The sequence below is a fragment of the Meleagris gallopavo genome, chromosome 4 (assembly GCF_000146605.3).
Source record: "Meleagris gallopavo isolate NT-WF06-2002-E0010 breed Aviagen turkey brand Nicholas breeding stock chromosome 4, Turkey_5.1, whole genome shotgun sequence".
Taxonomy (NCBI): domain Eukaryota; kingdom Metazoa; phylum Chordata; class Aves; order Galliformes; family Phasianidae; genus Meleagris; species Meleagris gallopavo.
Genome location: NC_015014.2, coordinates 27,260,704 through 27,272,942, shown reverse-complemented (window position 1 = coordinate 27,272,942; position 12,239 = coordinate 27,260,704). Strand labels below are relative to the sequence as shown.

General features: G+C 38.5%; 1 protein-coding gene and 1 long non-coding RNA gene across 4 annotated transcripts; both read right to left on the bottom strand.

Moving 5' to 3' along the window:
- Window positions 1-512: 512 nt before the first annotated feature.
- CASP3 (caspase 3) lies at window positions 513-8,042 on the bottom strand. The gene is given in 7 exon segments (XM_010709779.2): window positions 513-2,040; window positions 3,170-3,287; window positions 3,736-3,911; window positions 5,799-5,927; window positions 6,400-6,524; window positions 7,950-8,011; window positions 8,013-8,042. Coding segments are annotated over 7 exon segments (852 nt in total). The 5' UTR covers window positions 8,028-8,042; the 3' UTR covers window positions 513-1,813.
- Window positions 8,043-8,874: 832 nt separating this feature from the next.
- On the bottom strand, window positions 8,875-12,169 carry LOC104910646. Of its 3 annotated transcripts, none has more exons than XR_793284.3 (4): window positions 11,978-12,169; window positions 10,760-11,035; window positions 9,466-9,602; window positions 8,875-8,932 (listed from the first exon to the last, which is right to left on the bottom strand). It is a non-coding gene; the product is annotated as an uncharacterized LOC104910646 (long non-coding RNA). The 3 variants fall into 3 exon arrangements; XR_793286.3 differs by having other exon boundaries at window positions 10,760-11,015; XR_793285.3 differs by lacking the exon at window positions 10,760-11,035 and having other exon boundaries at window positions 11,978-12,156.
- Between the last annotated feature and the right edge of the window lie 70 nt (window positions 12,170-12,239).

The following is a 12,239-nucleotide window of genomic DNA, read 5'->3' as shown; positions in this document are numbered from 1 at the left end:
GAAATACCCCTGCAGGAAAAACATTGCCCAGATGTAAACAGAATGTCTGACAGATCAAAACCAATTGCCAAGACTTTTCTTTCTTTAGTGCTCTTTCACCTGTGTTTGAAACAATCCTGATTTAGCCAGGACAGGATGAATGACATTTTCACAACAAAGAATTCAAGGAACATTCCTATTCCCAGTTACTTTAAAGTCAATTAACAGAATTCCTATCAGTCATTTCATATACGTAATTGCACAGCTGTGTGTTGCAGTTCACAACATACTTGGGGTTTCTGTAAACGTTAAGACAGACTAACCCTCTCTCCCAAAACATTTCTGCGAGAGATGAGTTTCCTCCTATTCAGCAGTCATCAGAACGCCCATTTACAATGCTTAAAATCTCCTCACCTACATAACTTTTGAACCTTTAATCCCCATGTCTCACTCATTCCCCTTATTACCTGGCTATCATGTATACAATGCTTTAAAGAAGCTTCTCAGCTTCCGGTGTTAAAGCAGAAAAGGGATTCATTTATTTTCTTATTTATTTTCAAGAAAAAGGGATGTAATTGATCAGATCCTAAGCAAATAATACATATAGAAAAGCATTACACAGTTTAGGTGACAATATTTAATTTAAAAAATGCAAACGCCTCTGGAAGAAGACATCGATTCACTGACATCATTTATGCTACACAATATAAAGAATTTTAAGTCTTGTTTTGCAAGCCCCTTGTGGTTATTTACCAATGCCTTCCTCTGTTCATCAAAAACTGTCACAAGCTGAAACATCACCAAAAGCATATATGCTTCACAAGTTTCTAAAAGCCTATTCCACTCAAAACTAAGAGACTTATATTTACTATTCATTAACGTACTAAATTCTTTTAAAAGACATGTACAATTAACCCAATTGATAGCAGACAAGGAAATTTCACTGGTACCACCATATTTAGGTTTCCACAAAGATCAAATGTGGTATATACATCTGCAGAAAGCAGAACCACTCTAATTTAAGGGCCAGAAAGAGGAGAGCTGGCTTTTCAGAATGCAGATTTTCTTTTGCATTGAATCTTGTGGCCTCAAACCTGCCCCAGGAGTATTAAAGCTCTCCCTAGGAGCTGCAAAAGAAAGGCCTTTGGGAAGACTGGTCCCTTACTTACTCAGTTTCAAGGCTAAACATACAAATTTACTTAGAAACAGATACTGTGTTGATAAAATTACCTCATCTCATGTTCCATATAAAAAATTATAAAATAATCAAGACAAACTGACTTCTAAAGATGCCTCCTAAGCATATGTAAAAAATGAAAGCCATTTTTCACAGTTTACATCTTAAGTAATACAAGAAGTTTAGGCTACCTTATCACCTAAGCTTAAAGACTTGATTTTTTTAAGAAGAAATGTGTAATGACACTACCATCACATTACTATAATTGCAAACAAATCCCATTCTGAATCTTCTTTCTACTGGTAAAGAAATGAAACCAAAACATTTACAAGACCTGTTTCTTTTCTCTGCTCCTTCTGCAAAGTGAAATGTAGCACCAAGTAGGTCTTGTAAGTGATGTGACTTCTCTTCAGTCTCCTCCTCATAATTTTTCCAAATTCTTATTATATTCAAATTTTCCTGTGCTTCATTTCTAACTTAGCCATACCATGGGTTTCTTCTAGTAACGGACATATCCAACTCTCAGATTGTTCATTTTGCCATATATGGCAGTGAACAGTAATTCAGACTTAAAAGTGGTATTCCATACTAACAGTGTATAAATTACAGATAAAACCTGAAGTGAAAAATTGTAAAGTGCTTTTTTTCTTTTCTTTTTTAGCAAGGAAAGTAAAATTCTTTGGTAAGCATAGACACAATGCACGGAATCTGTTTCTTTGCATTGAAATCCTGTCGAGTGGAGCAGGATTCATATTCTGCCACTCTGCGATTTACACGAGTTAAAATCTGCATGAGTTCAAGTTTTCTGGCATGTTCCTTCAGCATTCGACACAGAGACTGAATAAACCAGGAGCCTTCAGCTGCGTTCCTCCAGGAGTAATAGCCTGTGGAAGACAAAGAGATCAAGCTGATCAGATGTAGGAGCCTCTGACACAGGACAGGATAGCAGTTATAGAATGACAAACATACCCAAGAGCAGAGAAGGTCTTAAAGTAAACAAATAAAATCCCCAATCAACAAAGTTGAGATTTGATAGTCCCTTCAAATTTCAACCCAAAAGGTTTTTCTAACCATCTATTTTTATCTAATGTGAGAAAATTTTAAGTAGGTAGAAAAAAAAAAAAATCAAGAGACAGGAGAATTATTGCATGGGGACTGCTGAATCATGGCCTGAACCTCTGATTGATCACCTGAGGCGAGCAATGAATTAGCCCTGGGAGCACAGGTGGAGCCTGGCTGCACCTTTCCTAGCCCCATTTAAGAGCTGACTACTAGTCGGGAAGGATCTCTTCTGGAGATCCCTCTTTTGGAGTTTTCCAGAAAGTCCAGGACAAGGATAAGCCCTCTATTTTTTTTTTTTGTGTGTGTAATTAACTAAACTCTCTTGTATATTTCTTAATTATACCATCTGTATATTCACTGATTATACAATTATCTTCTGCTCTTACATGTTAATTATTTATTACTTCATTACAGAATACACATATGCAGGAGCAGTGACAGCACAGTGAGAGCCAAAATGCAAAACAGATTTCATTGTCACCATCTTCAAGTCCAAAAGCATGAATTGAAGACTAGATCTTGCTTCTGAAAACTGGTAACATAGTGGGAATAGTAAGGCTCCTGTCACCACTAATTCATTTAAGCTGCAATGAAATAGAGCTGACAGCCAAATACTACTTAGATGCTTATCACCATTTCTGTGTGTATAAATATACACACACACACAAATACATATAGATGTTCAATTGCTCTATTCTTTCAGAATATATTTTTTCCTGTTGCAAATTATTTGCACAATCAGATTAAATCAACCTGCAGCAAATTAACATCTGAAAAAGACCTATAATTAGCTTTTTTCTGGGAATTGAGAGTAGCAAGTACTTCAAAGAAAATCAGAAACTTTAGAGTAATCAGCCACTGAATGGAGAACACTGCAAACTGCCAGTATCAGTATAAGCAGATACACAGATAGAATTTCAGCAACAAAGATTTTCTTTGCAAGTTTCTCACCTGGAGCAGTAGAATATGCATACAGGAAGTCTGCTTCCACAGGTATTTTTTGACACACAGTTTCATCTGGTCCGCTGTCTGCTTCAATACCAGAATCTAATTCTGTCCCTCTACAGGCCTATTTGTTGGAAAGAAAAATGGACAATAAAAAACAAATGAGAAAAAGGCAATGACTGTAATGATAAGAATATTGTAATATTTTCTTCTTTGAAGATGATTAGACTAGTAAGACTTAATATAAATAAACACTAGTTATTTTTCTTATAACTACTGTTTGGTTAGAAGGGATATTCGTATGAAAGTACATTCAGAAACTCACTGAGATATTGGCTAGCATTCAGAAAAAACTTTGCATCACCTTAACTCATTTCAATTAAGGTGAGTTCAGCTATTACAAATACTAAGAGGGCAGACTACTGCAACACTAGACCTGAAGGGAATCTTATTCTAGAAGTGAATCCCTATAAGGCAATTTTAGGAATAACTAGTTTGTACTTGTAACTTGTGGGAAACAATTTTTTTGAAGTATTCTTATGATTTGATTATCACTGTTCAGTGTAGCTCACCTGAATGAAAAAGAGTTTGGGTTTCCCCGCTAGACTTCTGCACTTGTCACCTCTGAAAAGGCTCGTTAGTACTTTCAGTTCAAGAGGACCATCTGTACCATAGAAGAGTCCTTCATCTCCATGGCTTAGCAACACACAAACAAAACTGCTTCGCTTGCTGTGATCTTCTTCAGAAACTTGAAAGAAAAGAGAATGAACTTATTGCACTCCCCAGGAAGCTTTGAACGTTGTGTATTTCCTATGCGACAGAACTCATTAAGAACAACTGTTTCCAGGTCTAGAAACCTCAAACACCTTTCACTTCTAACAAAAGGAGCCAGAGTACTTTACTTCGTAAGGTCGGACATAGAAAATCCTAAACTAAAGGCCAATCCTATCCATTGTAGAACGTGGCCACGTGGAAAAAATGGCAATGAACATTGTGAATAGACAAAGTGAGTTGGGAGTAATGATTCAGCACACTATCTCAGATTCCAAATGATGCACCTCACTTATATGGTAATGGTCATTAGGATCAGGCTGATGGGAAGTTCTGAGTTTTAGGAAAGGACAGGGAAGTCTTGTTTCTTCTTACATTTCAACACTGGATTACATGGCAACTGCATATGAAAATCGTTGATGCTAGATGGACTTAGCTACTAACATTACACCTTTCCCTTTGCTCTTGCCTTCTAGAAGCAAGGTCTAGCAAGATTTTTCAGGCTTCTGAGTTTTGTACTTAAAGACTTTAAGCAAGACAGAAAGCTTTTCATCTTGTGGTATGTAAAGATACAGAAAATGCATTCTACTTTGGTTTTTGTTGCCTGAAACCATGGGGATTGTTCTTGATAACCAAAATGATTCTTTTAAGTGTACGAAAAGATACAAACAAGGTTTAAGAGAAGGGATCCAAAAAGAATTTTGAGTGGGAGTTTCAAGAAAAAGCAAGAGTTAGTAGACAGAAAACACCAGAGTCCCAAAAGCTGAAATCTTCTGTTTTACAGCTTGCTGAAATACTGGATTTCTATTCTGGAAAAACTGAACTATTTTTATTTTTCTCAAGCAGTGCATGCGCATGCTCAGGCGCTTCTATAATCTACAGACAAGCACTACATCTGTAAAAGTAAAGAAAAGCTAGTTTGGGGGAAATCTCTAGTTAGGCCATAGTTTACACCATCCATTTGGAGGCCTTATGTGTATACCACAGGAAAGACAGAAGCCTGGAATCAGAGAACGTGACCTTCTGCTTTCAGCTACTGTCAACAGACAAGCTGCAAGTTAACTATGTTTAAGGATCTTCTCTGGTATAAACATTAACTGGCACTAAATAGCCAAATCCACGCTAGCAAACATACGCATTTAAAAAACAGGATTGCTGCAGACTAATTTACTGTTGGGAATACTCCCTGGAAAATTAAAAATGTTTTTCACTGCTGAACTATGACCAGAAACAGTCTGAGAGTGTGCCACTGTTGTGCCAGAGAACCTTCCAACAGTTTACTAGAGTAGACTATTTCAGGGCAACAGAACACTTCAAGGCACCATTTAATTTACTAGTCTAGATGTATTAAGTCCAAACAAAACAAGATCAACACAAAAGGTAGTATAAAGGTTTCACTTGTAAAAGAGCCGTTTTGCATCACAAGCCAAACAAAACATGAATCACTTCTCTAAAAGAGTAATTCAGTCCACATGCAGAACTACAATAGTTCCGATCCCCCGATAAGAACACCTCTGGGACCACACTGCCCAGAACCCTTTTACCCAATTAAGCAAGTTTCTTTCCAGTTCGCAGTTTCTGTGATTCAAAGGTCAGAAAATAAATCATCCTGCATTCAAATTTCAGCCTGTTTTTCCAACCCTCTTTAGAAGATGAGAAAGGATTCTGAGACAACAGTCATGGCACAAGAGACGGAGAGACAGCAAAGATGAATTAACATAGGAACTACGATATATATGTTCTCTTTAGCAATAAGGAGGTGTGAAATGCTCTGTAAAAGAACCACAGAAGGAGAGATTTAAGTACTAGAAATGATTTTGGAAACAGTAGACTTAACACACATTCTGATCATACTTGAACTTACCATTTTTCAATAGCTTAAGAATATCTCTGCTTGACAGATCATTGTTAAGCTTGACTTTATATCCCAGCTTCATAAAAACTTCTCTGACACTTGCAGCATCTGCATCCGTGCCTGAACGAGATGACAGTCCTAGACACAAAAGACAGGTATTATTTTGATATGATATAAATAGCACACTCTAATTGAGTCAAATTATTTTCTCTCTTATATCTGCAACAGTCTAGAATATTATTCCATTACTCCAGATCCACTCTAAGAAAAAAACATCGTGCTATCATACATGCATGCTCCATCCCCCCCATACCTATTTCATATATTTATCTATTACTTATACCTACCTATCTATATTGAGAAAATTATCTTATTTACGTTACAGAAGACATGACTAAAAGGCATGGCAGATTTGCACGCTGCCAATCAACTTTTCCTCACCACTATTCCCTCTGTGCATATTTAGAAGAATACACTGAAATGAATCCAATCCACTCAAACCACTTAATTCTAGAATGCAATCAAAACTGGACTGCATATTTAATTCTGAAGAATAATGCATCAAATTTATCTGAAACACAGAAAAAAAAGTAATAATTGAAAGCAGTACCAGTCTCATGGTGGAAGTTCTTATTGTTTATTATAACACATACTCCCATCTCTGGGTAATCCATTCTGTAACTGTCATCAGGCAGAATTCCAGAGTCCACAGACTTGCTAGCAGGTAAGTTCATTCTGTACACAAATCAGACAAGCTTCAAGTATTAATTTCTGTTCTCTCCTCTCTGATTTCTTAATATCTAAATAAGTAAATGGCTATTTAAGAAAACGAGTGAAAGTGGTAAGATTTGCTATTTGATTCATGGAAGTGATGCCCGTAAAAATCAGTGGACAGATCTGACGTGAGACTAATGAAAAACACATTTGCCCAGAGGTTGAAGTAACCCATGAAACTGCTTTGTATGGTTATGCTCCCAAATAATATGATTGATACAAGTTCCATTAAATCTATGCATACACAAATAAACAGATAAATAAAAGTAATTTGTATTTGTTGTAACCTTCTGTGCAACTTATAGCAAGATTAAAATTCAAAGCATCAAGAACAAACTCTCTAAAGTGATAATGTTTTTGCACAGAATAACTTCACACTTAAAACATTAACTTAAGGAAACCAATGATCGTACCAATAACAAATCAGTTGTGGATTTTTTTGGTTTAGTCTGTTTGTTTACTATTGTCTTTTTGATAGCTACATACCTGGAGACAAGATCAGCTCTAAGTCTCTAAACCAAACCTGGATCTGAATTCCACCCAAAAGCTGTAATACCACTACATTTTCACAGGTAAATATTCAAAAGCTAGAAAATGACATAGCTGTAGTTCTGCCTTAATGTGCACACTAACTACACCACCTCTTGTGACTCTGAAGCTGCTTCCAACATTACATAGTCAACACATGCTCAAGTCTGCCTGTCTTCCCTCATTTAAGCATATGGGCAAGTGATTACAAGATCAAGACCTGCTATCACATTTTGTTTTACAAATAAAAAGTTTGTAATGCTGCTAAATTGACTCTCTCTCAAAGCACTAGAATGAATGACTTCAGAAGGAAATTATCTTCACAGAGAAGGTGCAATCTGATCCTAGCACTACACCAATGTAACAACCAATGTCGCCAGGAAAAATAAGACTGCTCATCTTCCTTCCCACTGCTGTAAATTCCCCTTGCGCCAGTCCTTCTGCACACGTAGGTCTACAGAAGGCCAGTTTAAGAGACTGAACTGGCTGCTGCAGGTTCCAGCAAGATCTAGAAGTAATTCAAGGAAAGGTGTGAACATTTAGCCTGGATTAAGACAGAGAAATTTATTTTCAAGAACAGTTAATGACTTGGTAACCGCTAACCCATATCTAACTGCACCTTAAGTATCCTGCTTTTTAGTTCCTTGTTCATACATATACCCTGTTTTGTCAGAGATGGTATACTTTCAAGCCCAGCACAACAACTTTAATATGGTTTTTTTTCAATGATTAGCATAATTTACCATATTTAAAAGCTTAATTTTTAATAGCATCTCTTCTACAGCTCTTGTCTTCAGTTACAGCACAAGATTCCTCAACACTTACATTGAGAACTTAAGCCCAAATTATCTCACTTACCCTTTGAAACCAGGGAAAGATTTTGCATCTGATAGATCTTCCCCTGAGTGTGGTCCATCTTTTTATGTCAGTCATCATGGCTCTTGATTTACCAGCTTGAAAACACAAGCAAACAGAAACATATGAAAATTTTCATGCAGCGTAATACCTTCAAGATTGCTTATTTTTTCCACGGAATCATAAAGGTTGGAAAGGACCACTAAAATAATCCAGTCCAACCATTAACTCATCATTTTGTTAGTTTTTCTTAAACCTCTGCACAGAGAGTTGTTTTGTTTATTTTTGTTTTTTTAAGATTATAGAGAAAACAAGAAGTCACACAGAATGACTTCAGCCTAAGGGTATTAGTAATAGTAGGCAACTATAAGCATTTCTCAGTAATCTCGACATATCTTGTACTGTAAAGAAGAACAGTAAATATTTTTCTGAATTATTGCATTCCAAAACAACTTTGGAAGAAAAAGCGTAGATCTCATGAAAAGCAGGATAGAGACAAAGAAATTTAAAGTAATCTCCAAAATATTAAAAATATCCCTAAATGCTTTACTGACATTTTAACACTATGGATATTGTGTCATATTTGGATCATTCTATCTCACGACGATAGAGAAATCCAAATTTAAATCTCATCAGCGTAAGTGAAACCAACTGCAATTTAAATTACGTAAAAAAATGCAACAACACAACTTTAAATAGTTGATGGAATTTAGTTCTGCACTGTGGACTGCTACTTAATTCAGTGCATAGGGAAAAAAAAGTGTTGAATGATATCAAGGCAGAAATCAATTTAAAAACATGATCCTTCCTTCCAGTTGATGGTTTGTTTTGGAAGGAACCTTAAACGCCCCCCCAACCTCATCCCTGCTGTGGGCTGGGTCGCCCCCCACCAGCTCAGGCTGCCCAGGGCCCATCCAACCTTGGGTACCTTCGAGGGATGGAGCCACCCACAGCTCTGGACAGCAGTGCCAGCGCCTCACCACCCTCTAAATGAAAACAAAACACAAAAAACAACAAACAACTTCTTTCCATTGTCTAATGTAAATCTACCCTCTTAGTTTAATGCCATCACCACAAGTTATCTTTAACTTGGGATTCAGAAAAGGACTAAGTTAAATCATTGCACAGGACAAAGTAATAATGACTCAGAAGTGGATAAATGCTTAGACCTCAAGAAGAAAACAAGGCATGACAAGGCAAGAACTTCAACAAAACTTGCTGAGCAGGCAGACCTATGGTGAACTGGGACTTATGAGTAACCAGGCTAACTAGAAATACTGTGCAGTCTATGTTGAAGTTAGGGCCAACGGTTCTTAATGTGAGGCTCACGACTACACTTGCCATCTCATACTATCATTTTATTGTTTGCTATCTTCTTACTTATATTCGTGGTGTATTATTTGGAATATCCTTGGGACCACTTATTTTCTGTGGCAGCAATTACCGATACATGAGGAGCACTATTCTGGGTATGTATGAACTTCTCTCTTTCCTTGTTTCTTAAGAGACATTTACTTACAATTGTAGTAGCTCCAAAAGATCTTCAAGGTTATTCTGGATACTGTTTCCCTGTATCTTGAAGCACTGACGTAATTAAGAAATATGGTTCATAAAAAAATCCCAGACTTGAGAACTATATCATATGTTGGAGATCTCCTGAAAACCAAATTACAGAACATCAAAAAAGCTGTTATTTTAGAAATAAAACTCATAAAATGCATTATCAGTTCACATTTTAGAAATATACTTTAAATATAATGAGGCAGGAACTCAGTTGATAATGCTGAAATTACCTGTCTAGCACCCATGATCTGGATTCACTCTGCCTAACTACATAGTTTAATTTCTTAGAAGTTCCCTATGTGAAAAAAAAGACACATGCTTCCAAAGGGTAACACAAGTACAGAACTCTCTGCTTTTCAGTTGCAGTGAACTGTAGAGGTTGTGACTGCTGGGAACTGGCAAGAACAGCTGTCATTAAGAAGAATGCCCAATGTCCCCCTGCTCCAGCCCAGGTATTTCTGCAGTTCTCCAGCACTGTGAAGGTCTGCAGTGCCAGCATTTAAGGGCTGGGTCCAGGCAGTGTAAACTAGCAAATATATGACCAGCTGAGATGTGGTCACACCTTGAGTCAACCTGGGCTACCAAGGACTACTTTCAGAAAGACTCAGCCAAAGTATGGGGACAGCTATTGACTCCTTGGCTTACAGGGTGAATTTGGGATTGTTACAGAGGGCAAGTGGATTACCAGGCTGCTCTGGGGTCACTTCAGACTGCTCCAAACAAACCCCTGCATCCCATTAGGGACTGGTTTCAGTAAGCAGCAACAGGAATAACCCTGGCAAATGGCAGACTTCAACAGGCAACTTTAAGACTTAGCACAGTCTGCAACAACTGAATGCTTCGCTACCACAGATATCAACACTTGCCACAAACAGTAAGAATAAAAAAGGATATTCAACAACTAAGTAATCTTAAATTAAGGCATCTCCTTGACTTTTCTGTAGCCCCGATTAACTGTTGTCGATCCAATGTCAAATTGGATTATAATGAATTACAGTTATTTGCTCCACAACACAATTTGTAAGTACCATACTACAAAAGTATATCTTACTATAGCACATGCAAGCTTAAGTCTAACCGACAGTTTCAATTGTTTAATCAAGCATTAAAGTCTACCGCATTCAGCTGCAGCTCAAGTGGAGCTTGTCAAAGTATCTTTAAAGAAGCTGGAGACATTATGCAGAAAAGCCTTGTATTCTACATTAGCCATTTAAAAAATGTACACTTCATATGCAGAATCTGTAACTCACCTTTAACATTTGTGAGTTTCTGAATGCCTTAGTGCACCAAGTCACTTGCACTTGCCTAAAAAGCAAGAGACATCCACAAAGAGAGACCTGTTTCCTTGCTAGGCATGCAAATGCATGCTTTCTGCTCTAAAGCACCAGTCAGGGTGACAGCAATGCTCCCTGCAAGACGACGCTGATTCAAATGGCTAGGAATTGCCTCATCCTAGTCGAGTTAACGCAATGATGTCATATTCTGTCAAGCAGAATTCACATTTCCCTGTGGAGAATGATCTCATGCTAAAAGGGACACGGAAAGAAATCAGGGCAACGCTTCAAAAAAATTAATAGAGAACTTATTCTGCTCCTTGATACTCCTATTCTGAAAGCTTGGGTAAGAAGAGCTTTCAATCACAAGGAAACGTAAAAAAATCAAGCAGCAAGAACAAGCAACAGCCTTTTTAAGAAATCTTGCAGAGTATGTTCTGAAAATTTCAGGAAGCCTATTTTTATGACCTGTTTTACAATATCTTTGTTTCAAGCCATACAAACTAAGCAAACAAACCATGAGGTGGAGATACAGAGCGTAAAGGTAATCCTACAGAGATCTCGAGCAGTACGATGTGGAAAGAACAGTGCTAGAAAGAAGCACAGAGCTCAGCAACCTATGAGAAACAACCAGCATCTCCCAGACAGCAACAAAACCAAAAGCATATTTTGCTCTAAACGCAGTTGTTTCAATGCTTGTGTTTTGATAGGGAGATGATAAAATTTATGTATTTAGTTTGTTCCAGCCTGGATTGACTTACTGTCCTCAGATCTTCGTATATATCACTGCTGCCACATAAGCAGCACCCAGTTTGCCCAGAGAGGCAGTGGATGCCCATCCCTGGAGACAGCCAAGGTCAGGCTGAGGGGCTGTGAGCACCTGATGGAGCTGTAGGTGTCCCTGTACAGTGCAGGGAGCGGGACCAGGTGGCCTTTAAGGATCCCTTAAAGATTCTAAAATTCTTTTCTCTTCAAGGAACTATTTGCTTGAACGTCGAACCGCACAAGCCATCCAGCAATGAGAATAGCCAAGCTTCCGAGAGAGGAAGAGAAGCATATCTGACCCGCCTCCAGCTGCCCTCACAGCCGGGCAGCCAGCTCAGCTCTTCCCCGCCAGCTGCTACAAAAGCACCCCGTGTCACAACCAAAGCGCGTGTCCCGAAACAGAAACCGCAATCGTACAACGCGTCCTACCGGCGACAAAAGGGCAGACTTCTCCGCCGCGCGTCACTGCAAACGCACAGTTATGCGACTGCTAAAGACCGAAAGCTGGTATTTTATGCCCGCATATACCGCAGCCACGCTCCCTGCGGCCACAGGGCCGCCATGGCGGAACGCTCGTTGGGAACAAAGCGCAGCCCGCCCCGCCACGCCCCTGCCTGCCTCAACCCGCACCGCCGCCGCGGGGCCGCGCTGCGCGGCTCCCGCCACACCCTTCGGTCAGGCGGCTCTATGC